This window comes from Microtus oregoni, unplaced genomic scaffold, assembly GCF_018167655.1.
Source record: "Microtus oregoni isolate MIOR12 unplaced genomic scaffold, Mior012 000032F_ref0000030, whole genome shotgun sequence".
Taxonomy (NCBI): Eukaryota; Metazoa; Chordata; class Mammalia; order Rodentia; family Cricetidae; genus Microtus; species Microtus oregoni.
The window spans coordinates 27,395,730-27,423,348 of NW_024543091.1; the positions used below are offsets into that span (position 1 = coordinate 27,395,730).

The window sequence follows — 27,619 nt, forward strand, 5'->3', positions numbered from 1 at the left end:
ATTCAAGATCATCCCTGGCTATATAGCAAGCTCTAGACCAGCCTATACTATACGAGACACATTTCAAACAAACCTCCAAGCAAATGGAATAGCAATCCCAGGGTAGGACTAGCAAGCTAGGGGGCACTTACTGTCAAGCCTGATTATATCAGTTTGATATCTGGCTCACACATGGGTGAAGGAAAGAACCTGGTCCCCTTCTCGTCCCCTAAGTTCTCTGACACATACTATGCACTTTCTCCATCCCAACAAACACAAAGTCCACAACTATTATAAAAACTGGAAGTCATAGCACAGGTCTGTAACCCCAATTCTCCTATGTTAAGACACAAGGTGGAAACACAACAATCTCCAGAAGCTTGTGAGCCAGCTATCCTGATGTAGTAGTGAACAACAAAGAGACCGAGGCACCTCAAACAAGGTAAAACACAAGAACACATGCCACACATGTGCCATGACATATGTCCCTTCACCCTTACACACACAAACACATCCCAACAAAAACATAAATCTGAGTAAGTGTGGTGGTGGCACACACCTATAATCCCAACACTCAAACTGAGGCAGGAAAATTAAAAGATGAACGGCTGCCAGGCTGCACAGCAATATCCAAAATTATCAGTAAGATTGTTATTCAGCTCATATTTCCTTATAAACATATTTATACCAAACTTACTGTTGATTTTTTTCATTTAGAGTATTCATGCCCTGAAGATCAGAAAGAGGTGTTCTTGGGTTTTTACGGGTTATACCTAACAAAAAAAAAAAAAAAAAGGAGAAAATTTCAAACCAGTGTACTTTCAAATTACTAAAGGAAAATATTTTCTAAAGACAAATAAGAATAAACTTAGTTTTTGAGTAAATGTCAGTTACTAGGAAAAGTTTTGTAACTATCAAAACCACAATTTGATTAAATGAACCCAAATAGGAAATTTAGAGTAAATTCTTAATTATTTCATTTAAGCATTAACATTAGGAAATATAGAAGCAAATGGGCTGAAGACTAAAAACACACAAAATTTACAAAACTGGAAACACTTCTAACCTGACTCCTTTGTATCATTTTTTGGCAACAAATACACTGCTGATATGTAAACATAAACTTTAGAGATCTATTGATCTTACAAATAAAGACACTAGAGATCAAATAATGTTTCTTTATGAATCTTGTGAATATTTAACAAGAGAATTTTCTTATAGGTCCTGTATATACAAGGTCAATTTCATTACACACACACACACACATACACACACACACACACATTTAAGATACACTAGAAAGGAAGAAATCACACATCTTTTTAAAAAATAAGTCATACAGAGAAAATCCTAAAGAATATACAAAAATATTAAATCTAATAATGCAAAAATACAGGAAATTAATCGATGTGTAGAAATCAATTCTATTTCTGCACAACTGTAATAAATGATCAAAAATCCATTCATAAAATCAAAATAATAATATAGAACTAAGAAAGAAATCAGGAGTCAAATCAATAGAATGATATACATAGTCATGATAGGGCAGTATACTTTTAAGATTTTTTCTCTTCAAAATAATCTACGTGGATAAATCTTTGATTATATTTTGCTTGTAAATACATTATTGGATAGCAGAATTATAAACCATTAAAGATGTTGTTTCCCAGGCTGTGGCATGGTTTTTGCTCTCTTAATGTTATTTGAAAAGCACTAAGTTCTCAATTTAGAAAACCCTAACTTACCTTTTTTTTTCTACCTTTAGCTCATGTTTTTTTATCCTAAGAAATCTTTGCTTGTTTTCTTTTTTCCTAGTTTTTCTGACAAATTTAGTGGCTTTGATCCTTAAATCAGCATGACTCATTTCAAGGTAATTTTTTTTATGACAAAAGAGTATTCTTAAGGGCTGGAGAGATGGCTCAGAGCACTGGCTATTCTTACAGAGGTCCTGAGTTCAGTTCCTAGCAACCACATGGTAGCTCATAACTATCTATAACTAGATCTGGTGCCCTCTTCTGGTGTGTGTGCAGGCACGCAGGCTAAATAATTAAAAAAAAAAGTATTCTTAAAATAAATGGATAACAAGTTGTTCAACGCCATTGGTTTGTTGAAAATCCTTTACTCTATTCAACTATCTCAGCACCTTGGTAGAAAACAACTATATCACACACACACACACACACACACACACACACCAAATGGATCTATTTCTGTACTTTTGATTTGGTTCAGATTTCCTTTCTTCCCTCCTCTGCTCTTTTCGTTCCATTTCCCTCCCTTTCTGCAACACCATGTACTGAACCAAGGGCTTTGAGCCTGATACACAAGTCCCTACTACTGAGCCACTGCCCCAACCCCAAGTTCTCAACACACACTTTTTTTTAACTTTTGAGAAAAGTTCTCACTAAGCTACTCAGGCTGGTTTTTTAAACTCTTCCTATGCCTGACTCATAGGAATGTAAGATTTTAAGTTGGCTACAAGGTCCATTCACCTCAGTTTCCAAAATACAGACAATTAGGAGTTGCTTATCTGGGTAGTTCTAAATCAGGTCTCTAATTAGGTTGTACTCAAGCTGCCTAGTAAGACTGTAGGCATCCTGGGACTAGAATGAAGATCCACTTTCAGGTCATTCAGACAAGCTGCTAAGGAAGCCTAGTTCCTTATTACCTGTTGGCTGAAGTTCTGCTGGGACTCTGAATGGTGCTGCTCACAAAAGTGGCTTCTCTGACAGTGATGTGAAAACTAACAAAGGTACATCAAAAATAGGAATAGTAATCAGAAGGGACACAACTGCCATGTACTTCTTGCACACAGACGCACTCTTGTAAAATGTGGGAGTGGACTGGCTGCCTCAAATCCCATACTGGCATTTATAAACTTCATTTTCTAGAAGTATTAGAAATATCATAATTTTGTGTATTGATTAGGTATCCTATGAGATTGTTAAGTTCACATTTAATCCTAAGACAATGTTTTAGATTTTTACCTTTCTCTACTAACAGTCATGTGAACTAATTCCTCCTTTGTTGTTGTACTACTGTGCCTATGACCCTGAAGTGGCTACCAGAAAATGTCTTTACCTGGGTTCTAAGTAAAGTCTGCTCTAAGATTTTTTTTAAAAAAATACAACCTTTTATAAATTGGGGCCACTGTTTCCCACTCCTTAGCTGCCAAGTTTTGAAGAAAAATGGGTACAGAAGTATGGCAGACTTTTTCTTCATCTACTGAAATGATCACAGTACTTTTTTTTTTCTTTTTTTGTAGATGGTTAACACAGTGAGTTAACTTAACATGTTTTCGATCTTGGCTATCTCCCTAAGGCCAATGCATTAGAAATCTGACTCTCAGTTTAGCCTAAGATGGTAGAACTTTTTAAAGTGCTTGAACCTGGTGGTAGTTATTTGGATTATTAATAATGCATGCACAACAGTGATCCTGGGTTTCCAGTCTCTTCTTCTCCTTGCTTCCTAGCCTTGAAGTAAGTTTTGTTCTACTACCTGCTAATCTTACAATATGTTGCCTTATCTAAAGCAACAGCATAAACATATTATAGACTATTATTTACTTTCTGTATCACTGATTTTTAGCTCTTGGTATCATTTGCTTGCTTTTCCTTTTTAAAGATCTAACATGTCCATCTTTCTAGACTCTTAAGGTGAAAGGTTTAATCATTATTTTAGTGCACTTTTTCTTAATGTGAAAATTTAAGGGCTAGAGAGATCTCACTGGTTAAGAGCACTTAACCATTCTTCCAGAGGACTGGGTTCAGCACACAACAAGCAGTTCATAAAAACCTGTAACTCCAGCTCCAAGGGATCTGACATAAAACCCTTCTGACTTCCAAAATCACCTGTATGTATGTGGTATACACAAACACACACACATACACCCCAAAATAAAAAGGAATAATTTTTTAAAAGGAAGAATTTAAAGCTACTTTTTTTCTTTATAAACACTTTAAGTGCATTCCAGACATGTAGTGTGCTGTAATTATGTAAGATTAGTACCAAAATATTTTAAAGCTGCATCAGAATATAATTGTAGTGGAAAACAGAATACATACCTAAAAAAACTGAAAGCATCAATATGCAGAAATTAGGAAACTGCTAATGCACAATTTCTCCATGCAGCCTAAGCTGAAATGGGACACATAAACTACAATATGGTCCAATCTACAGATTCCAGGCTCAATCATAAAGAAAAGCAAATGACCTATATGCAACTACTTTAAAATTAAGTAAAGTTCATTTAAGCTGTCCTCAAAAATTTGTAGACTGTTTTCAAAGGTTAAGAATACCAAAATGAACAATTAGAATAAGGACTGTGTATCTTTAGAAATAATAACAATAGCTGGTGGAAGCCCAGTGCACTGGTGCAGACCCCAACAGCCTGCCAGCAGGTGAAAGACTTCCAGGCAGGCTACCCCACTACTACTGCCACCCACTGGACTCCGTTTCTACAAGATGTACTCCGCCACACAATCACACCTACCCCGGTTCCCCCTACCCCCAGCAAACACTTATCATATAGGACAAAACAGCAGCCTACAGAATAGGGAAAAAAAATCTTCATCAACCCCACATCGGACAGAGGGGGTTGACCTCCAAAATATATAGAGAACTCAAGAAACTAGACATCAAAATACCAAATAATTCAATTTAAAAATGGGGTACAAATCTCAACAGTGAATTCTCAAAAGAAAAATTTCAAATGGCCAAGATACACTTAAAGAATTGTTCGACATCTTTATAGTCATCAGGAAAATGCAAATCAAAATGACTATGAGATACCATCTTACACCTGTCAGAATGGCTAAGATCAAAAACACTGATAACAGCTTGTGTTGAAGAGGCCATGGAATAAAGGGAACAATCCTCCACTGCTGGTGGAAGAACGAAATTGTACAACCACTTTGGATGGAAATCAGTACGGTGGTCTCTCAGAAAAATGGGAATCAATCTACCTCAAGACTAAGCAATACCATTCTTGGGCATATACCCAAAGGATGTTCAATCATACTACAAAGACACATGCTCAATTATGTTGCTAACAGAACTATTCGGAATAGCCAAGACCTGGAAACAACCTAGATGCCCCTCAACTCAAGAACAGATAAGGAAAATGTGGTACATTTACACAACTGAGTATTACTCAGCTATAAAAAACATTGACCTCCTGAAATTTGCAGGTAAATTGATAGAACTAGAAAAAAAAATCATCCTGAGTAAGGTAACCCACAGCCAGAAAGACAGACATGGTATGTACTCACTCCTAAGTGGATATTAGGAATATAATACAGGATACCTACAATTCACAGCCCCAGAGAGGTTAGATAGCAAAGAAGGATGCATGGATTTCCCTGAGAAGGGGAAATAGAAGAGAAGTCCTTGATAAAGTGGAGGAGGGAAAAGAAGTGGGAGAATGGGAACTTGAAGGAGCAGGCTGTGCCAGCTAGGTTCTGGACAGAGTGGGAGAGTAAAGAAAGAGATGTTTTGATAGGGGAGTTGTTGCGGGAGGTCCTCCCACTCCTCCAGCCTATCACCGCTGAGATACCAGCCCATTGGGGCGTGGTCTCTCTCCCTTTAAAAAAGCGGCCACTTCCCTCTCCTCTCTCTCTCTTCACTTCCTGCTCCGCCCGCGATTAGACTCCTTTCCTGGTTGCGTAGAGGGCTGTTGCCTGGGACAGTGATCTGTAAGTATTTTCCCCTTTAAATAAATACCACCCTATTAATCATAACCCCAAATTGGTGTGGCATTGTTTGTGACTTACGCCTTCAGGGAGTGGCATTTCAGGGTCAGGAAGAAACCTGGTGCCAGGGAAACTCCTAGGAATCCAAAGATGACCCCAGCAAAGGCTTCTAGCAATAGTGGAGAGGGTGACTAAATTGGCCTTCTCCTATGAGCAGATTGGTGACTACCCTAATTGTCATCAGAGAGCCTTTATCCAATATTGCAGAGATCCTCAGCCAAGCACTGGGAGGAACTCTTCAGAGTCTTCCTGAAGAAAGGGAGGGGTGACTGTACTACCTAGGGAGTTCAAGGTCATGATGGGGTAACCACAGAGACAGGACTCTGAAACATTGGAAGTCTGCATGGGACCAACCTAGGCCCTCTGCTTATGTGACAGTTGTGTAGCTTGGTCTGTTTATAGGGCTCCTGGCAGTGATATCATGACCTTTCCCTGGCATTTAGCTGGCTTTTGAGAATCTGTTCCCCATGCTGGATTACACTGACCAGACTTGATGCAGGGGGAAGAGCTCACTACTAGGTGCTACCTCAACTTGATGTGCCATGCTTTGTGCAAGCCCATGGGAGGCCTGCCCCTTTCTGAATGGAGGCAGAGAAGAAGCAGATGGGGAGAAGGGTATACTACAGTGGGAGGAAGACTAGACAGCTGGAGAGGGAGAGAGAGGAAACTGTGGATGGTATGTAAAATAAATAAAAGTTAAATAAAATAAATAAAAAAAAAAGAAATAATAGGGCTGGAGAGATGGCTCAGAGGTTAAGAGCATTGCCTCCTCTTCCAAAGGTCCTGAGTTCAATTCCCAGCAACCACATGGTGGCTCACAACCATCTGTAATGGGATCTGGTGCCCTCTTCTGGCCTGCAGTCATACACACAGATAGAATATTGTATACATAATAAATAAATATTTTTTTAAAAAAAAGAAATAATAACAATAGTTAGAAATAAATTCTAAAGACACCTCTTTAAAATGACTTACTTTCTTCCTACAAGAAAAAAATTACAATTTTTTTTCAAAATACATTATACATTTTTTATACCAATACAGTGAAAAAAAATAACTCACCATATTTATTTTTAACACTTCTACTTAATCTTTTATTAAGTAAAATGTTATGGAATTTCAACTAGAAAGCTAATAAAAGTAGTAACCTAAACCTGTGATAATTTATTAGATGACCAAAGCATATTTTGAATAAATTTGGTCCACACAAATAACTTAGTTTTCTGAAGAACCCATTTACTATCACAATAGGAGTAAGCCCAATTATTGTAACCACACGCCAGATAAAAGAACCTATTTTCATGCAGACTTACAAAGACCAAAGGAAGAAATGGAGATCAAGTGCATCTTTTACATCAATTTTAAACAATAAATAGAAATGCATTCTGATTCTATTATTCTTTATGCTAAACAGTAATGTGGTGACTTCTCTTATATCAGACATAGAAAGTCTCAATCAAGAGCTGTAATCAGCTTAAATGGATGCTCCAGAGATTCGAAATTATAACATTGCTGATGCAGGACTCAAGTGTAAGCAAGTACAAAATTTAGCAAGATATGAAAAAACTTTGGAAAGTGTTGAATAACATTATTACTGTGATAATTTCATGAGTTTCTATATATGTAAGATTTACCAAATTGTTCTCTTATATTTAAGTGTAATTATATTTCAGTAAAACTTTCAAAAAGCAAAAAGGAAAAAAGTACTGTTCATTTTTATGATATAAATCTTGAAAGACAAAAATAGAAACCAATTCAGTGATGGCAACCTAGATAATTAACTATGTGGTGACCATCATAGCAAACAGTTACCCACATTAAAGAACAGGCATATCACCGATTTCAAGAGAAAAATTAGAGTCCAAGTAAAGGATTGTGAAGATCATGTTGCCTATACAATCTCCATGCCACCTTCATAAATGCTCTTGATTTCCATTTCCAAATAGATGTGACAACACTGGGTTTGAGGATTTGCAGCCTTACTGTACTTCTCTTCCTTGCACCTCTGCAGAATCTCTAAGCTCCTCTGGTGGACTGGGTGTTGGAGAAAGCTAAAACTATCCATACTTTTCAAAATTGCACATGGCGTTGTATCATCATGTCCTTAAGAAGCAAAACAAAACAAAACAAAAAAATGGAGAAAAGAAAAGACATGTGAGCCCAAACCAATTAAGAGAATAAAAGACAATGCTGCCAACTCTCTTAATATATTGTAAAATATCAATAATGTGAACAATTTTACCCAATTAACAAATAATAGGAAAAAACAAATATTCTTTTCAAATATTCAAAATGTCTATTTTATTAATCAAAGTATTCTGAGCTAATGCCATATCAAAAACTCTAAGAACATTTCAAACAATTTGTATCATTTGGTGGTTCTTCAAAAACTATTCCTTTCTGAAATATCTTTAGTATATAGTTGGCAACATTGATAGAATCCGAGAGAAATTATACCTGAACAATTTACCATAACATTTAACATTTCCTTTACAAATCTGGCAATCAACCACACTTGAAGGTATTCTGTCAAGTGTGTGGTAAGTGTAAGGAGTAAAGCTCCAAAGAACAGAAACCCGAATAGCACTTTTGTATTTATAAATCTGAAGAAATAGTTGGAGAATATTTATCTCACCACTGGAAAAGAAGATAAAAGTGAATGCGGGAAAGAGAGACAGAGATAAGTAAAGACCAAAGCCCCAAATAAGTGCTAACCAGTGAATCATTCTAGCAATAAGACATTGAGGGATGTGGGGAGGGCAGCTTCAATACCACAAATATTAGCAAAAAATTTCTTTAAGATAGAATACAGAGTTCCCATTTTTTCAGAAAAGATGGACTCTCAGTGTCATTCACTTAGTGATTACCTTAAGATTTAAGGAATAATGATTACATTTAACAATTTTGCCTTTGTAAATGAAAAATATATAATTTAGGGACAAATTAAGTGAAATATAATGAATTGAAGGTCCATTAGTATACTTTATTATATGCCTAGGAATGGGATTCAATGTTATAACTTACAAATAAATAGTTCTCAAGATAGTCATTTTAAAGCTCAAAGAAAGACTAATTCAAAAACCCCTGCAAAGTATTTTTTCATCTTAATGAAATTCCCTTAAACTTTATTTCTAAACTCAGCAAATATTATATTACTTAGCAGAGAGAATACAATCTTATTATTCATTAGCTAGTACATAAAAATAGGTTTTTTAAAAGATAAAATCTACTTAAAGAATCTTATCAAACTTGGGTTGGAGAGATGGCTCAGCCTTTAAAGGCTAGGCTCACAACCAGAGACCAGGAGCCTCGAACCAGACCAATGACTCTCTGCAATGAACACTTACAAGTAAAGATGTATGGACAAAGGTGTATTGGGCATGATTTGTAATGTCGCACTACAGCTTCCATGATGAGATTTGTAAAGCCTTCTCTTTTTATACTTTTCTCATTTTATTTTGCTGGGGGTTAGGGAGGGTTGCAAAGGCAGATGCAATGGTATGGTGTTGTTTTTCATTGAATTCAGTAGTTGTCCTGATAAGCAGTTGCAACTCCACAGCTACTAGTTGTGGTGCAACTGCGCTGGCCATAGCCAGGTGGAAATTTTGTTCCCTCAGACACCGACTCTATTAAGGCTGCTAAAGCAAGCATTACCTAGATCTCTAGCACTCTACAGAACTCAGAATTCAAAGGTTAAGGTGAAATTTTGTTCACTCAAAAAGGCTGAATAGCTCTCTTTTCCATCTTCCTCTCGGAGAGGCAGCTTTGCTTCTGCCTCTCTCCCCACTTCTCTGCTTCCCCCCTTCTCTGTCTCTTTCCCCTCTTTTCTCTCTCTCTCTCTCTCTCTCTCTCTCTCTTTCTCTCTCTCTCTCCCTCTCTCTCTGTCCCCCCTTCACCCTTCCTCCTCCATAACCCCCTGAATAAACATTCAACCTCACCCTGCAAAAAAAAAAAAAAAAAAAAAAAGGCTGAATAGCAAACAGTTAACCTTCTCTCCTAACTCACATCTCCCCCAAAATGGGGTGTCTTTCTGCTCTGCCACCACTTAAGAACCCTAGCTACAGATGGTTCCTCCCTACTACTTTCTGTCAGCTGGTTGCTAAACAAATATTTCACAGGATAAACGAATGTAACACATCTTCAATTAATATTCCACACCAATATGAGGGAAAGAATGGGATCAAGATACATGATGTGAAAAACACACAAAATAAATAAGAATCTTATCAAAATGATAATAAAATGTTATGTTAAAAACATCATTTGACAGAGAAAAATGTACTCTTATAGCTATTCAGATAATTTGCGTAAAACAGCAAACTTAAAAATAAAATCCATTTCAAACATTCTAACAAGTTGATGAGAAGTAAATATGTTGTTAAAATGGATCCTTCTTTACCAAAATAACTGCAAATATTTACTGTTTTATAAAAGAGAACTCACCATCATTTCATTGCCACAAGATACTTTGATAAAAAATACTCAGTTTTCATTATTACCAGTAATTTTACCCTTGGTGGTCAGGTATCACACTAGCCTGAATATGGATGGCAGTCAGGTAACATGCACAAGTTTGAGAACAAAAAGAGGACATCTGTATGAATTATACTCATAATCTACGCAATCAATACATAATTTGATAATCTATTAAAAATAAATCAAGAAGATGTAAAAATTACTTGGTGAGAATATAGTTATTAAAATACATTAAATTTTAAGAAACCGTTAAATATTACTATACCAATTGTTCTCTATTTTCCATTTGATATAACAGTGTCACTGGTGTATTTTTGTATCTTTATAGTTTTGTGATTCAATGTCACATATAATGTTTTAAATAACCTGTGTCCTAATTCTTTCATTCTACTTTTTTTAACTTTTACAAGCATTTTAACCTTTAAACACAGTTTTCCAGACTACAACACCATTTCTATACCTTAAAATTATATTCTTCTTGTTCTTCCAACTAAATATCTCAATATAAAGATAGCTTAGTATCTAAAAAAAACTTTCCTAAAAGCTTCTTTAAAAAAAAAAATCACTTAGAGGAAAAGCAGATTTAAAGTAGTTCATTTGTTTCTCCAATAAATTTTGTTTGTTTATTTTGGTTTTGTTTTTCAAGACAGGATTTCTCTGTGTAGCCATGGCTGACCTAGCACTCACTGTAGACCAGGCTGGCCTCGAAATCAAAGAGATCCGCCTGCCTCTGCCTCCCGAGTGCTGGGATTAAAGGCGTGCGCCGCCATCACCACCTAGCTCTCCAATAAATTTTTATTTTCCATATTTACAAAAAGCAGTTCACACAAAATAAGAAATGAGGTTTAAAAGCTGACTTTAGGAAGCACTCTCACAATTCCGCTTAAATGCGTGTCTCAACTACATATAGATTAGAAAATTCTAACTACATGCAATGGACTAAAATTACAGCGAGAGCAAATACTACAGCACATTCCAAAGGACCTCAAGTGCCTCAAGTGCCCTCATAAAAAATAAAATGGAAGGTTTTTATGGTATAAGCAGAAAGTATCCATAAAAAAAATCATTTCTAAATTTCAAACTAAAAAACTCAATGGACTGAGAGAAGGTAAACAGGAAGGGAAAAAATTTAATGAACAGATGCAGTATTGATTCTTTAAAAGAAAAAATGTTCTTAGTAACAAAACTGTTCAACCAATAAAGTAATTCTGTGGCACAAGACTCTACGATATTATACTCATAGACTCCAATACTTTGTTTCCTAATTTGTTTTTCATACTAAATTACAATTTCATTTGCAGAAAGAAATACAGATAAACAAAATGGAGAAAACACTTAAGTTCTGAATCAATATATGATTATCAGCATGCATTTTTGTCCTTACTACCATATGCTTTATACTTGTTGTGGAGATTTGAATGAGAGTGCCCCCATTTGCTCATATATATGAATGCTTGGTCTGCATTTGGCAGAACTATTTGTGAAGAATTACGAAGTGTGGTCTTGGAAGAGGTCACTGGGGCTAGGCTTTTGAGGTTTGAAAACTCCTCACCAGGCCCAGTCTCATTCTCTCTGCCTGGAACTTTCAGGTCAGATGTAAGCTGTCAGCTACTGCTCCAGCACCATGTTTGCCTAGCCTACACTATATCAGCCATGGACTACACCCCAATTTTTATTATTATTATTATTATTATTATTTTAGTTTTTTGAGACAGGGTTTTTCTGTGTAGCTTTGGAGACTGCCCTGGAACTAGCTCTTATAGACCAGGCTGGCCTCAAACTCACAAAGATCTGCTTGCCTCTGCCTTCCAAGTGCTGGGATTAAAGGCGTGCACCACCACCACCGGGCTTAGACCCCAATTTAAAGCTCCCACTTACAACTAGACTTGGTCATGGCACTTCATTACAGAACAGAAACCCTAAGACACTCATTATTCCTATCACTATTAATGAAAATATAATGACGTATGCCTACATAAATGAGAAACCTGCATTTAATCACTTAAAGGAAACATGATTCCAGAGTATAGTAAATACAGAAGAAAATAATAGGTATTATCATGCAGATACTAGCAAGGATGGCTTACCAGTTTTTCTCTGAATGTATCTTTTCCCAGCTTCCCTGAAAGCAACCACAGCTCTGAAAAAAGCCCGGAGAACTGCCCATCGGAAAACAGCTACAGGATCAATTCCAGTCATCCCGGAGACAAAAGCATTCCTGCTACTTCTCAGAAGAGCCACAATGTCTGGACGCATATGATCTGTATTTTTTTCCCGAAAATCCTATGTGAAAAAAGTATCAATGATTTTGTGGAAAAGACTATCAAAATCAATAAGATAATAAGTGACAGGTTTGAATGGTATGTGAACAGAAATTATGGAACTGAATTCTATTCTGGATAATTATCTGGACCATGTATCTTCTAAAAAGTGCCAGTTAAGCAGGGCGGTGCACACCTTTAATGTGAAACCTAGTAACCAAAATGAATGGAAGGGAGCAGGGAGGGAGGGAGGGAGGGACTGATGGCAGAGCAAGGCGGATTCAAAACCAGTCTAGTCTACAGAGCAAGTTCCAGCACAGTCAGGGTAACACAGAGAAACTCTGTCTCAAAACCACCTTCTCCCACCCCCACCCCCCAAAATTATATATACCCAGTAACCTATGACACAATTGCACAAAAGTGATGCCCAATATTTCTGTTTGACATTTTGTTTGTGTGCCCTATGGAACAACAGTGGGTTTGTCTATAGCTACTTTATTTTCTTATGGCTTCTGGTGTGCTAGGAATTAAACTTAGAGCATCACTTATACTAGAAAAGCATTCTACCACAGCTACATTCTCAACCCTACTTTTGGTCTCATTCTGTTTGCTATAGTTTGAATCAAAGTTACTGAATATTTTAACTTTTGGTTAACATTTTTATCAACTTGACACTTTTATCATTATAAAATATCCCTTTTTATCTCCAGTAATAGCTTTACTTTTGTCTAATTTCTTAAATGCCTATATAATTACACTTTTTTGGTGGTGATGGGGTTTCTCTGTGTAGTTTTTGGAGCTTGTCCTAGAACTCTTTCTGTAAACCAGGCTGGCCTTGAACTCAGAGGTTCTACTGCCTCTGCCTCTGCTGAGATTAAAGGAGTATGCCATCACCGCCAAGTCACAATGATACCTTTTAAATCAGTTATTAGTTTCAATCGACTCAGTAACATAAACAAAATATCACAGAAACAGAAATGTGTAATATGATAAATGTCCCCTTAGTCTGGGGCATTTAAATATTTGGTTCCCAGTTGGTGGTATTATTTGGGTAGGTTGGTGTGTTCTTGCTGAAGTATGCCACTGGGGACCAGCTTTGATTTTAAAGACTCATACCATTTCTATTTCCAACTCTTTTCTTTGTGCTTTGCAGATCAAGATGTGAGTGAGAACTCAGCATCTGCTCAAGCCACCATGCCTGCTGCTTCCCCACCATGATGAACTCTTAGTTAGCTCTCTGAAACTGTTAAGCCCAAATAAACTTTTTCTTCTATAAGTTGCCTTGCTCATAGTGTTTTATTACCACACCAGAAAAGTAACTACAATATCTAGCAACAGGCTCAAAATTTTTGATTAGTTTTACTTTGTAAATTATATCTAAACTCTGCTTCTCACCTGTGTGTTCCTTCTTGGGTATGGTACCTCCAATAGACTCAATTATTTCCAGGCATAAATCATTCACTTAGAACATCTATAAAGTATATAGATATCTCCACAGTATACCTTATATAAGATCTTCCCCATTTCTAATGCTACTCTTGTGATTCAATTTAAGACTTCGCCTCAATTTAAAGGGGGAAGGATAGGAGGCAGAAGAGAATCCAGTCTTGCCCTTTCTGCTGTCTGTAAAAATAAATATCTTCTGCTTAACGTAGTTTCAGAGTTCCTACAATAATTTCAACAATACACACACAAACAAAAAAAAACACTAAATTCCAATGGTGAAGTTGGTGGTAAACATCTGTAATTAAAGCATTCAGAAGGCTGAAGCAGGACTATCACTTCACCATGGGCTACACAGTAAGAAACTCCTGAACTCCATTAAAAACAAGAAAACACAATGTGATCTAGAAGCTCTTCAAGATTTAACCTGCTGTCTGCTCTTAGAATTCATATTATCCCACTATTAGTTAATAGTCTCATATGACCAGGCGGTGGTGGAGCCTGCCTTTAATTCCAGCACTCGAGAGGCAGAGACAGGTGGATATCCGTGAGTCTGAGGCCAACCTGGTCTACAAGAGCTAGTTCCAGGACAGGCTCCAAAGCTACAGAGAAACCCTGTCTCTCGGGGGGGGGGGGGGGGGGGGGAACAAAAGAAAAACGAAAAGTCTGATATCACTGACCTCTAATCTCTAATCTACTACTTCAACATACTAATCTCGGGTCTTACTTTACAACATGTAATTCACTACCTCAACTCATCAGCATAACATTTACTTTAGGTGCTCTCTTAAGTCAAAGTGTTTTAGAAAGGTTCTTATGAATCTACAAATTTAAAGGTAATTACTTCATTACTTTAACTCAGAAAACATTTATTTACAGCACATAGCTAGAAATAAGTATAAATATGATATGCAAATAAAATACTTACAAATATGTCTGTCTAGTTTTATCACTTTATCATTGTAAACACTGAACAGATAATGTGGCACATGGTATTTAATAAATAATGCTTTGGAGTTTGTTGGGTTGGTTTTTCTTTATTTCTTGGTTTTTCAAGACAGGGATTATCTGTGTTAACAGCCCTGGATGTTGTAGAACTCACTCTATACACCAGGTTGGATTTGAATTTACAGAGATCTGCCTACCTTTGCTTCCAGTGTGCTGGGATTAAAGGCGTGAACCACCATACTCAGCAGTAAATAATTCTTAAATAAATGGATCAGCAAATGGACAAATGACCTTAATTAGGATGTCTACTACAGCCAAACATGGTGATACACCTCTGTAATCCTAGCACTTTGGATATAGAGGCAGGAAAATTAGGAGTTCAAGGACATGCTCTTCTACATAGAAAATCAGAGACTAGTCTGAGCTACACGAGACTGTCACAAAAATAGAAAACAAAACAAAAACAAAAAACCATTCAGACACTCATCTGAAGATTTCATTTTATTGCTGCATTCCACGAAAACTTAGTATCTTAAGTGGCAAGTTTAAACTTCTGAAGATTTAAGAGTTAACCAACTCATCAGGTCCATAAAAATATATTCAGAAGTTAATATTAATAAACCTAGTAAGAATGAAAAGTCACAACTACCTAACAGTGCTCTAGAAACAGAAGTTCATAAAAGACCATGAGTATCACATCAAAACAAATGAACTATGAGAATGAACAATAAGTTTGAGACACATAGACACAATCTGTTCTTCTAACTTTGAAAAGTTCACTAGAATGGCCTAATAGATACATCTACAGAAGGAAACCAGCAGAAAGATCAATTTAAAAAACAGATCTCAGGAGACAGAGGCAGGCGGATCTCTGTGAGTTCGAGGCCAGCCTGGTCTACAAGAGCTCGTTCCAGGACAGGCTCCAAAACTACAGAGGAACCCTGTCTCGAAAAACCAAAAAAAAAAAAAAAAAAAAAAAGAAAGAAAGAAAAGATCTCAATTCTAGTGCACACCTTTAATTCCAGTACTTGAGAGGCAGAGGTAGGAATATCGCTAAGTTTGTAAAAGAGAAATATTGTCTGGGGGGAAAAAAAGAACATAAACAATGTTTACATGCAAAAATACTGTCAAGAAATAAAATGTTCTATATTTTAAAAGACACGCCTCTGCTCTAAAACCACATTCAGTAAGAAATTTACTGACCTTTACTCCATATTTTACTTTTCCAGCATAATGTTTTATGATAAAAGCAGGTTCCATCACAGCTGGAAATTCAATATAAGAATTCTCTTCATGTTGATGTTTAAACTTGTCTAGTAAAGTTTGATTTGTAGCCTGTGGAAAACTGAATTGGGGGGAGGTAACAAATTATGAGAAAGATGTCATTTATATAACATAACACTAAAGTACATTATAATTACAGTGTTGTCTAGTATACACTATTAATGTAATTAATCAAGAGTTCATCATGCCTAATTCAAACAGGGCCTCCAAGAAAACTGTTTTCCCAAAATTCATTTGCTAATGACCATTGTCTAAGTACTCAAGAGGTTACTACAGCCAAGGATAAGTGGGCCCCAACAGTAAAGTTTGCAGCAAAAGAAGTTTTTAGAGTCATCCAGGTGATGCTGGTTTTGTAAATATGTAAAATTTGTAAGAGTTGTGAAATTTCAAGGAATTCTACCAAATTTGAGAGAAAGAATAGGGAGACTAGCCAGAGACAGAAACCCGGAAGATAGGTATGAGTGAGCCCAAGTTGTAATGGAGACTCTAGGAAGTTGAAGTTGCCAGAAACATGGAAGATCTCCAAAAAAAAGCTACAGGCAACCAGCCTCAAGAGAGTTGCCAGAAAAGCTAGAGATTGCAAAGCCAAAAAGTCCATTAGAGATCAGATTATACCATCCCATCACTTGGGTGATAGATATAGATGATCAATCAAAATTTAATGTTGCCTTAGGGGGTTTTGGTTTTACTTTGGCTAAGACCCTCCTTTCTATGCTCCCACCCTTCCCTCGTGCAGAGGAATGTTGATCCTGTGGCCATCCTTACCAAATGTATGTTAATGTACACAACAGGCATCTTTAATTGTATAGGAGATCACAACTAAAAGTTACCTTCTGGACTTGAATTTTGGGATAAAGCTCAAACTATACAGGGACTCTTAGAGGTGAACTAAATAATTTGCATTATGAGCTAGACATAAGTCTTTGGGATCCCGGGGCAAATGGTTTATAATTTGTACATGAAATGTTTAGTCCTCAATGTAGCAGTGTTCACAGGTAAGAAGTGACAGGGTCCTAATAATTCACAACTGAACAAACTACTAAAAGGTGTGACCTAACTGAAGGAAGTAGGTCACTAGGACCCACATTCACCCCCTTATCTTTGTTTCTAAGATGTCCTGGGATGTGCAGCCTCCTCAAGCTCAAAGCAACTGAGCCAAAGAAACAGACTGAATTAAACTGGGATCCAAAGTAAATCGTTTCGTCTTTCATATTTCAAGTATTTTCATCACAGGGATGGAAATACTAGAAGTTTCAAATAGAAGATCTATGACAGAAAAGGGGATTCTTTCAAAAAACAGTTTAATGTTAGCATAAGTAATGAGTAATATTGTGACATGGTTATGAAGATGCTACACACCAATCTTAATGTGTAAAAGTTATTCTAAATTATAACAAATATAGAATCAAGGAAGAGAATGATTACTGGCTTCAGATCATCCTAGCTTATATTACCACTTCTTTCAGTGTGCTGAAACTTAAAGACTCTAAGTGCATTTGTAAGCCCCCTCAACCCTAAGACATTTTTCTAAAACCTTACTCACTCTCTCTTGGAAACGGGACAGTAGCCGCCCCCCCACACACACACACACGCTGGACTGCTCATCCTCCTGTGTCCTTGTGAATAATCTTCAAACATAACTCCATTCTAAGAATTGAGGCAAAGAAAACCCAAAGATGTTGACTCAGTTCCTGATGTATTGATTTAGTCACTGGACCAAGGTAAGGATGGACCACAGATGCTCTCCCTTATCACCTGACCATGCAGCTATTCTCCTGCCCTGGAATAGACCAATCACTGCTAGTAACCCTTTAAATAAGTCAATCCAATAAGTTGGAAAACAACCTACAGGTTCCACCCTTGTGTCTGTAGTTTTTGCTTTAAAAGATGGACTGTAACAGCTAACGGGGGTCCTTCATATCCCAAACCTGAAGGGCCCTGTCATGACAGAATAAAAATCCTCTTGCTTTTGCATCAATTGAGGCTGTGTGAGTGGTGTCTGGAGCAACTCCTCCCTTTTTTTTTTTGTTTGGACATCTAGTCCAACAAAACAAGTCAAGCAACCTTCACAACTGGTTTTCTAGTTCATAGGATGAGTGTAATGCTAGGTATAGTAGTGTTAATTGAATCAAATGCTACTAATAATTGCATCCAACACTACCTGCCACCCTACAGGGATTAAACAAAAGTTAAAAAGATTTTTTATGTTCATTTGTTCTCTCTCTTTTTCTCCCTCCTTCTGCTTTTCAAAGTCAGGATTTCTCTGTGTAGTCCTGATTGACCTTGAACTCACTCTGTAGACCAAGCTGGCCTTGCAGAGATTTCCCGCCTCAGTCTCCTGAGTGCTAGGATTAAAGGCAGGCACCACCACTGTCCAGCCTTTTTGTATGTTTTCAACACTGACATTATTCTAGTAGCTGTGCATTCAAATACTATTCTGCCCCAAAAACTTTCTCTCTAAGCTTATTCCAATGTTCTAAAGTCATTCTAGAAAAGACTATAAACTCCTGAAATTTGAAAAAGCTATAGCTCTACAGTACTATCACCAAATCTAATCCTACCTTATTTCAAGCCACTAAAACTATTGTCAAAATAAATGTCCCTTTAAGAATTCTTTAATTGTGTGGTATTCTTACTAAAAACAGGTATGGAGAGTGAAAGTGAAGAGTAAACAATTCCAAGTACCAGCCTAGGAAAGCCTAGCATCTGCAAACTACAACTCACATAGAATAAATATTCTCATCTTACTGTCTTTAGGCAACAATTTGTTTACTTCCTAACCCAGGGGTAATTTTTGTTTGTTTTTCAGGACAGGGTTTCTCTGTAGCTTTGGTGCCTGTCCTAGAACTAGCTCTTATCTTACAAAGATCCACCTGTCTCTGCTGGGATTAAAGGTGTGAGCCACCACTGCCCAGCTAGCCCAGGGGTAATTTTAAAGCGTACTTTGAAATGGAGAAAAAAAGTTTCTAAAGAAGTAGGGTAGCCATGCAAAGAAAGGTTCTCCCAACAATCTATATTTAATAAACACTCATGGATATATGGTGTATTGGAGTTTGGGGGGGTGGGAGGTAAAAAGAGTGTATCTGAAATAGTTATTCATTTTAAAGCAAGCACATTCCCTTAATTCAAGGGTTGATGAGATGGCTCAGTGAGTAAAGGCATCTGTTGCCAAGTCTGATAAGTTCGATGTGATCTCCAGGATCCACGTGGTAAAAGGAGAGATGTTGTCCTTTGACCTCCACATAAGTGGGTGCAAGTGTGCGCTCGCTCCTCCCTCCCTCCCCACCCCCCTCTCTCTCTCTCTCTCTCCACCCTCCAATAAAATGGAAATAAATAAATGATACTCAATTTAAGAACTGAGTGAGTCTACAGAGAAGCCCTTTCTCGAAAAAAAAAAAAGAACTGAGTGAATTATAATGCCAGCACTCAGGACACAGAGGCAAGAAGATCTCAACTTCAAGAACAGACAAGGCAATGTAGCTAGACCCTGTCTAAGAAGTGAAAGAGAGGGAGAGGGAGAGGGAGAGGGAGAGGGAGAGGGAGAGGGAGAGAGAGAGAGAGAGAGAGAGAGAGCAAAAAATCTTTAAAACATGTATGTCAGGATGTAGCCAGTGATACATTCCCCATGCTCCCATGGATGGATCAACATCCATGCGTATTTGGGTAGAACTTAGTGGATAATCAAAACAAAATAAAAGCTGAGTGTAAGTACTCCTTTAATCCCAGAACCTAGAAGGCAGAGGAAGGTGGATCTTCCATGCCACCAAAAACGGTGGGGAAAGGGGATGGGACATGAAATTTGGAGTGTTGCAGATAATATGGAAGGAAAGAGGAAGGTTGGAGGAAAAGGAGGTGGATGTTTCATTGCATAAATGTATGAAATTCTCAAGAATAAAATACATAGAAAAACTTAGTATCAAACTTTATAAGAGGATTCTGAAAAAAATTTGTTCAGGAGTAAAGTGCAGTCTACTTGGAAATATATATATACATATATATGTATGTATGTATACTTGAAAATATATATATTACAGATATATATGTATAAGAACCCTTAATTCTTCATTTGAAACATTATTAGAGCATTTATCCTTACTTAGACATAAGCTGGTTAGTGGTACGTGTTTGTAACATTAGCACTAAGGAGCCTAAGAACTGCTGTGAGTCTTGAGGCTAACCTCGGGCCGCAGCAGTCCTCGTCCCAACCTGGCCATAGTTACACAATGAATGACGTTCTGTCTCAAATGAAGGAGAAGCCACTCAAAAAGCACAATGACCAATTATGAAATTGAAAAGCACTATACTCACTTGCTTTCTTCATCCAAAAGATGGAGCAGTCCTGTTGGTTTTTTACTAATAAGATTTATGCAGCAAGTATTATCAATATAATCTATGTTGTGCCAACTGATACCTTCAGTTCTATATTCTTCCTGGAAAAACACGAAGAACAAAAAAACTTATTTGTCTTTCAGAAAATAACAAGCATATGACAACAAAGTTTTTTTTTTAACTAGACCAGTTACATGTGTTTTTATCTGGGTAATCTAGTCTATTACACTCATCTAAATGTTTGTTTCTGTACTAGTACCATTTTTTTTTGTTATTATGACTTTTTGACCTGAAATCAGATATAGTGCTATTTTCTGCATCCTTCTTTGAGGTCAGGACCATTCCAGCTATTTGGAATGTTTTGCACTTCCGTGTGAATTTTAGGATTATTTCTATAAATAGTGACATTGTGGGGACTGCACTGAATTTATATCCTATTTTTGACAGTATAGCTATTTTTTACAAAAGTAATTCTTCGGATTTATCATCATGGATGACCATTCTTTCTTCAAGTGCCTCCAGAACCTTTCTCTAAGTTTTCAAGACTTCATTGTACACCTCTTCTACTTCCTTGGTTAGGTTTATTTCAAGGTATTTTCCTTTTATCTGAAGTAATTAAAATTGGAATTACTTCCCAGACTTCATTTGCTGATCATTTTCCAAGATTTTGGGAGTGTTCACTGGTTCTTTTTCCCCCCTCTTCTTTGTTGATATTTTATTGAGTTCTACATTTTTCTCTGCTCCCCTTCCTTGACTCTCCCCTCCCCAAAGGTCCCCATGCTCCCAATTTACTCAGAAGATCTTGTCTTTTTATACTTTCTACTTCCCATGTAGCTTATATCTCTGTGAGTCTCTCTTAGTGTCCTCATTGTAGTCTAAGTTCTCTGGGATTCTGGCTTGTAAGCTGGTTTTCTTTGCTTTATGTTTAAAAACCACCTATGAGTGAGTACATGTGATAACTGTCTTTCTGGGTCTGGGTTCGCTCACTCAAAATAATGTTTTCTAGCTCCATCCATTTTCCTGCAAAATTCAAGCTGTTGTTATTTTTTTTCTGCTGTGTAGTACTCCATGGTATAAATGTACCACATTTTCCTTATCCATTCTTCGGTCGAGAGGCATTTATGCTGTTTCCAGGTTGTGGCTATGACAACCAAAGCTGCTATGAACATAGTTGAGCACATGTCCTTGTGGCACAATTGAGCATGCTTTGGATATATACCCAAAAGTGGTATTACTGGGTCTTGAAGAAGGTTGTTTCCTAATTTTCTGAGAAATCGCCACACTGACATCCAAAGGGGTTATACCAGCTTGCATCCCACCAGCAATGCAGAAATTTACCCCACAACCTCTCCAGCATAAGTTGTCATCAGTGTTTTTGATCTTGGCCATTCTTTCAGGTGTAAGATGGAATCTCAGAGTTGTTTTGATTTGCATTTCTCTGATGGCTAAGGAAGTTGGGCATTTCCTTAAGTGTCTGTCAGCCATTTTAGACTCCTCTGTAGAGACTTCTCTGTTTAGGGCTGTACTCCATTTTTTTTTATTGGATTATATGTTCCTTTGGTGTCCAATTTCTTGAGTTCTTTGTTTATTTTGGAGACCAGACCTCTGTCTGATGTGAGGTTGTGAAGATCTTTTCCCATTCTGTAGGCTGTCGTTTTGTCTTGTTGACCCTGTCCTTTGCTTTACAGAAGCTTTTCATTTTCAGGAGGTCCCATTTATTGTTTCTCTCAATGTCTGTGCTGCTGGAGTTCTATTTAGGAAGTGGTTCCCTGTGCCAATGCGTTCAAGTGTACTTCCCACTTTCTTCTTTAAGGTTCAGTGTGGCTGGCTTTATGTTGAGGTCTTTGATCCATTTGGACTTGAGTTTGTGCATGGTGATAGATAATGAGTCTATTTTCATTTTTCTACATATTGATATCCAGTTATGCCAGCACCACTTGTTAAATATGCTTTTTTCCATTTGATATTTTTGATTCCTTGTCAAAAATCAGGTATTCGAAAATGTGTGGACTGATATCTGGGTCTTCTATTCAGTTCCATTGGTCCTCCTGTCTGTTCTTAAGTCAATATCACGCTGTTTTCAGTACTGTAGTTCTGTAGTAGAGTTTGAAGTCAGGGATTGTGATGCCTCCAGAAGTTCTTTTATTGTACAGGATTGTTTTGACTATCCTGGGTATTTTCCTTTTCCAAATGAAGTTGAGTACCATTCTTTCGAGGTCTTTGAAGAATTTTGCTGGGAATTTGATGGGCATTGCATTGAATCTGTAGATTGCTTTTGGTAAAATTGCCATTTTTACTATGCTAATTCTGCCTACCCAAGAGCATGGGAGATTTTTCCACTTTCTGGTGTCTTCTTCAATTTCTTCTTCAAAGATTTAAAGTTCTTCTCATACAAGTCTTCCACTTGTTTGGTTAGAGTTACTCTGACATATTTTATGCTATTAGTGGCTTTTGTGAAGGGTGTTGATTCTCTGATTTCTTCCCCAGCCCTTTTATCATCTATGTACAGAAGGGCCATTGATTTTGTTGAGTAAATTTTGTATCCTGCTACATTGCTGACAGTGTTTATGAGTTGAAAAGAATTTTTGGGATCACTTATGTAAACTATCATATCATCAGCAAACAGTGAGAGTTTGACTTCTTCTTTTCCAATTTGTATTCCCTTGATCTCTTTTTGGTGTCTTATTGCTCTAGCTAGGACCTCAAGAACTATATTGAATACATATGGAGGAACCTTGTCTTGTTCCTGACTTCAGTGGAATCGCTGGGAGTTTCTCTCTATTTAGTTTGATGTTGGCTGTTGGCTTGCTGTATACTGCCTTAATTATGTTTAGGTATGTTCCTTATATCCCTGCTCTCTCCAAGACCTTTATCATGAAGGGATGTTGTATTTTGTCAAATACTTTTTCGGCATCTAATGAGATAATCGTGTGGTTTATATTTTTCAGTTTGTATATATGGTGGATTACGTTGACAATTTTTCATGTTGAACCATCCCTGCATCTGTGGGAAGAAGCCAACTTGATCATGGTGGATGATGTTTCTGATGTTTTCTTGGGTTCGACTGACAGTATTTTATTTAGTATTTTTGAATCAATGTTCATGAGTGAGATTGGTCTGTAATTCTCTTTCTTAGTAATGTCTTCCTGGATCACTGATACTTAACATGAAATGTTCTAACATTAACTATACCCCCACAGCATGCTGGTTAACTGTAGCTAGTTTCTTGTTTATTCATCTTCTAAACTATTAAGAAGCATATTTACTTGGGTTTGGATTTTGTAGGTTGTTTGGCAGCAGTGTGTACTGAACTGTAGGAATCACGTACATGCTAACCAGTGTTTTCCCACTCTACAATATCCCTAGTGTTAAAGGGGCATTTCCTAACTTTTACCTCTACATGTACTTTATTAGTTTCTATGGTAATATTATTTATGTTTGTTTTATCGAGACAGCATTTTTATGTGTAGCCCTGTCTGTCCTGGAACTCTGCTCTGTAGACCTGGCTTTCCTCGAACTTGCACAGAGATCCTCCTGCCTCTGCCTCCCAAGTGCTGGGATTAAAGGTGTGTACCACTACCTTTATATTTATAATTTTATTACAGTACTAAAATGTTAATTCTTAGAAAGTTGGCTTTTCCTTTATGGTTCAAAACAACATGAGCACTAATTATATAAATATTCCATGTGAATTTAGAAAAAATGGAATCTTCAGATGGAGTTCAGTATTCTACATATCATTTCATTAACTGGGTCTCAATAATCAGTAAGACAGAGAGCAATGGATACCCATAAAAGTACCCATCAACTGTTATTTATTTTTTAAGTATCTTACAGCCCTACTTGTGTTTTGAATATTGGTTCTATTAAGTTATTCAAGATAGAAAATTAAAACATCCTATTTACAGATGCATGTTCCTGATTTTAGTTTTATTAATCTTTGCTTCATGTACTTTGAAACTAAATTATCAGATACCTATAAATTTGGGACTATACACTTGCTAATTCCAACATGGAAGCAGAGGCAGATGGATCTCTGAATTCAAGGCAAGCCTGGTACACAGAGAAAGTTCCAAGACACCCGGGGCTAGGCAGAAAAATCCTGTCTTAAAAACAACCACACACACACACACAAAAAAAAAAAAAAAAAAAAAAAAAAAACGAATCTACTTTGTAATATGAGATAGTTCCTTTTATATTAGGTAATAGAGCTGCAAATACTTTTTGTTAATGTTTGATAAACCTTTTTTATACCATTTTACTTTTAGCTTTGTGTATAATAATAGTAGGACTGCCTCTGACAAACTTTGCTATTTATCAGTCTGACGATTTTCAGCTACTAGAGCAATCAACTCATTTATATCTAATGCACTCACTGGTACCTTACTATTTCTTCTTTCAAATATTTATCATGTTTTATTGGCATTGCTTCTCATTTTGTTGCCCAGGCCCTTCCAAAGAGCTGGAACTACATGCCCCTGTCACAGGTGCTCTTTTATACTTCCTTTTATTAGTGTTTGGATTGCCTGGGTCATTTTTGCTTTTCTTACAATCTACATTAATTTGGAAAAGATTTTATATTTATTTACTATTTTGTTCTTATTCTATAAATTATAACATGCTTCTTTAACTTTCAATGTTTAACACAAATAAAAGTTTCCGTAACTTACCAGTTAATACAAAGATGTCACAATCTTATGCATATGCTATTTTCCATGTGTATTTTAATTTTATTGAAACATTAAAGTAAAAAAATCCTTATCTTTGTTAAATTTAGTAATATGTTCATTTATATTCACTCACTTAAAAAAATAATTTCACAGTCGGGTGGTGGTAGTATATACCTTTAATACCAGCACTTAGAAGGCAAAGGCAGCCAAATATCTGAGTTCAAGGCCTGCCTGGACTATATAATGAGTTCCAGGACAGCCAGAGCTTCATAGAGAAACCCAATCTCAAAAAAAAAAATAATAATAATAATTAATGAGAGTAATGAATTATTATTTCACTATTTTGCATTTCATTTTGAATATCTGTTATAATAGGAATATAATTAATAGGCAGGCCTAAAGAATAAGCTTTAGTGTTTTTTTATTTTTTATTTGGGGGGAGGGGGTTGAGACAGGGTTTCTTGGCAGCTTTGGAACCTGTCCGGGAACTTCCTCTGTAGACCAGGCTGGCCTTGAACTCACAGAGCTCCACTGGTCTCCGCACACCCCCCACCCCCCACCCCCACACACACACACAAGTGCTGGAATTAAAGGCGTGCACCAACACCACCCAGCAATAAGCTTTTAAGAAAAATATCTTATTGTCTTCTGTCTCCCACTATTTCCTCTGGAAAAAAAAATTATTGCTGTTTTACACACACACACACACACACACAAATAAATAAGTAAGTGATATTAGGTAGTAGTTCCATGGTAAGGACAGTCAGTTAAGCCCCTGACATAAAGTCCCTTGGAGGAAAAACAGGAAGTTTTCTTCCAAACTAGCTGTTCCTTCAAGCAAGTCTAACAAGGGGTATCTAATACTTTTGGAGCAACTGAAGGACCTAAAAGAATATATAAGATAAATGCTCCAGAAATGTAAAGAATGTTGCTGGTATCTACGAAGAATCAACTCCTGTACAAGTCTAGCAATAACTGAACCCACGTGGTGGTATGGCAGTGACATTCTTGGGCCCTCTGTCCTTGGCACACCCAAACAAACAAGCACAAGGACTGCATTTAGTATTTGCTAAAGATTAAATCTGACCTTAACACTGCAACAAGCTCCTTGCCCTGAGAAGAGGAGGGTGAAAAGGGTAGCTCAAGAGATGTAGACCGTGACAAGCTGTCTGAGACTACACTTATAGTAAACAAGCCATGAGTTCAGGCTGGGACCATGACCTCATTCCTACAAGATCCTGAAATGCATGGGAAGGCAATTCCAAAATCCCTTTCTACTAAAAGAATTCCTGTTATACCTATAACCAGACCAGACAGTAAGGGATATGATACTGAATGTGTCTTTCCTTTAACCATGCTTAGTGGGCAGCTGGGAACTACCTGTAGTAAATCCAGTTCCAGGATCTGACTCCCTCTTCTGGCCTCAAGTACCTGCAGGTATGTGGTACACATAAAAACAAGCAAGCACGTATACATATACATGTAATAAAAATCAATTAAAATTTTAAAACTTCAATATCCCACTCTCACCAATGGACAGGTCTGCCAAACAGAAACTTTTTATTTATTTATTTATTTATTTATTTTATTGAGCTTTACATTTTTCTCTGCTCTCCCCCCTGCCTTTTCTCTCCCCTTCAACCCTCTCCCAAAATCCCAATGCTCCAAATTTACTCAGGAGATCTTGTCTTTTTCTACTTCTCATGTAGACTGGATCTATTTATGTCTCTCTTAGGGTCCTCATTGTTGTCTAGGTTCTCAGGAATTGTGATATGTGGGTTGGTTTTCTTTGCATTATGTTTTTAAAACCACTTATGAGTGAGTACATGTGATAATTGTCTTTCTGATTCTGGGTTATCTCACTCAAAATGATATTTTCTAGCTCCATCCATTTGCCTGCAAAATTTAAAGTGTCATTTTTTTCTGCTGTGTAGTACTTCATTGTGTAAATGTATCACATTTTCTTTAGCCATTCTTCGGTCGAGGGGCATTTAGGTTATTTACAGGTTGTGGCTATGACAAACAAAGCTGCTATGAACATAGTTGAGCACATGGCCAGACAGAAACTTGACAGAGAAATATGAGAACTGGACTCAAATGGACTTAACAGACATCTATAGAACATTCCGCCCTTGACAGGCAGCGGTGGTAGCACACACCTTTAATCCAGCACTTGGTAGGCAGGCAGATAGATCTCTGTGAGTTCGAGGGCAGCCTGGTCTACAAGAGCTAGTTCCAGAACAGGCTCCAAAAGCTACAGAGAAACCCTAGCTCGAAAAACCAAAGAACATTCGGCACAAACACAAAAGAATGTATCTTTTCAACATCTGAGGAACCTTCTCTAAAACTGAGGACATACTCAGTCACAAAGCAAATCTCAACAGCTAACAAAAAACTAGAATAATCCCTTATATCTATCTTATTGGATCACATGGCTTAAAGTTAGAATTCAACAACCTAAATTACAGAAAGCCTACAA

General features: G+C 37.0%; 1 protein-coding gene and 1 long non-coding RNA gene across 5 annotated transcripts in view; one reads left to right on the plus strand and one right to left on the minus strand.

The window, feature by feature from the left end:
* The window catches only part of LOC121466000, a 113,237-nt gene extending 100,800 nt beyond the window's left edge, over positions 1 to 12,437 (plus strand). The window contains exon 3 of the long non-coding RNA XR_005976705.1: positions 12,323 to 12,437. This is a non-coding gene — a long non-coding RNA (uncharacterized LOC121466000). The remainder of the gene's footprint in view (positions 1 to 12,322) is intronic.
* Myo9a (myosin IXA) overlaps positions 1 to 27,619 on the minus strand; it is a 199,273-nt gene that overhangs the window by 86,620 nt on the left and 85,034 nt on the right. For all 4 annotated transcript variants that reach the window (XM_041679416.1, XM_041679418.1, XM_041679417.1 and 1 more), the window contains 5 exons: positions 20,450 to 20,571; positions 16,061 to 16,202; positions 12,293 to 12,488; positions 7,713 to 7,832; positions 677 to 752 (listed from right to left, as the gene is read on the minus strand). In XM_041679416.1, coding sequence (XP_041535350.1) covers positions 677 to 752; positions 7,713 to 7,832; positions 12,293 to 12,488; positions 16,061 to 16,202; positions 20,450 to 20,571 — 656 coding nt within the window. The remainder of the gene's footprint in view (positions 1 to 676; positions 753 to 7,712; positions 7,833 to 12,292; positions 12,489 to 16,060; positions 16,203 to 20,449; positions 20,572 to 27,619) is intronic.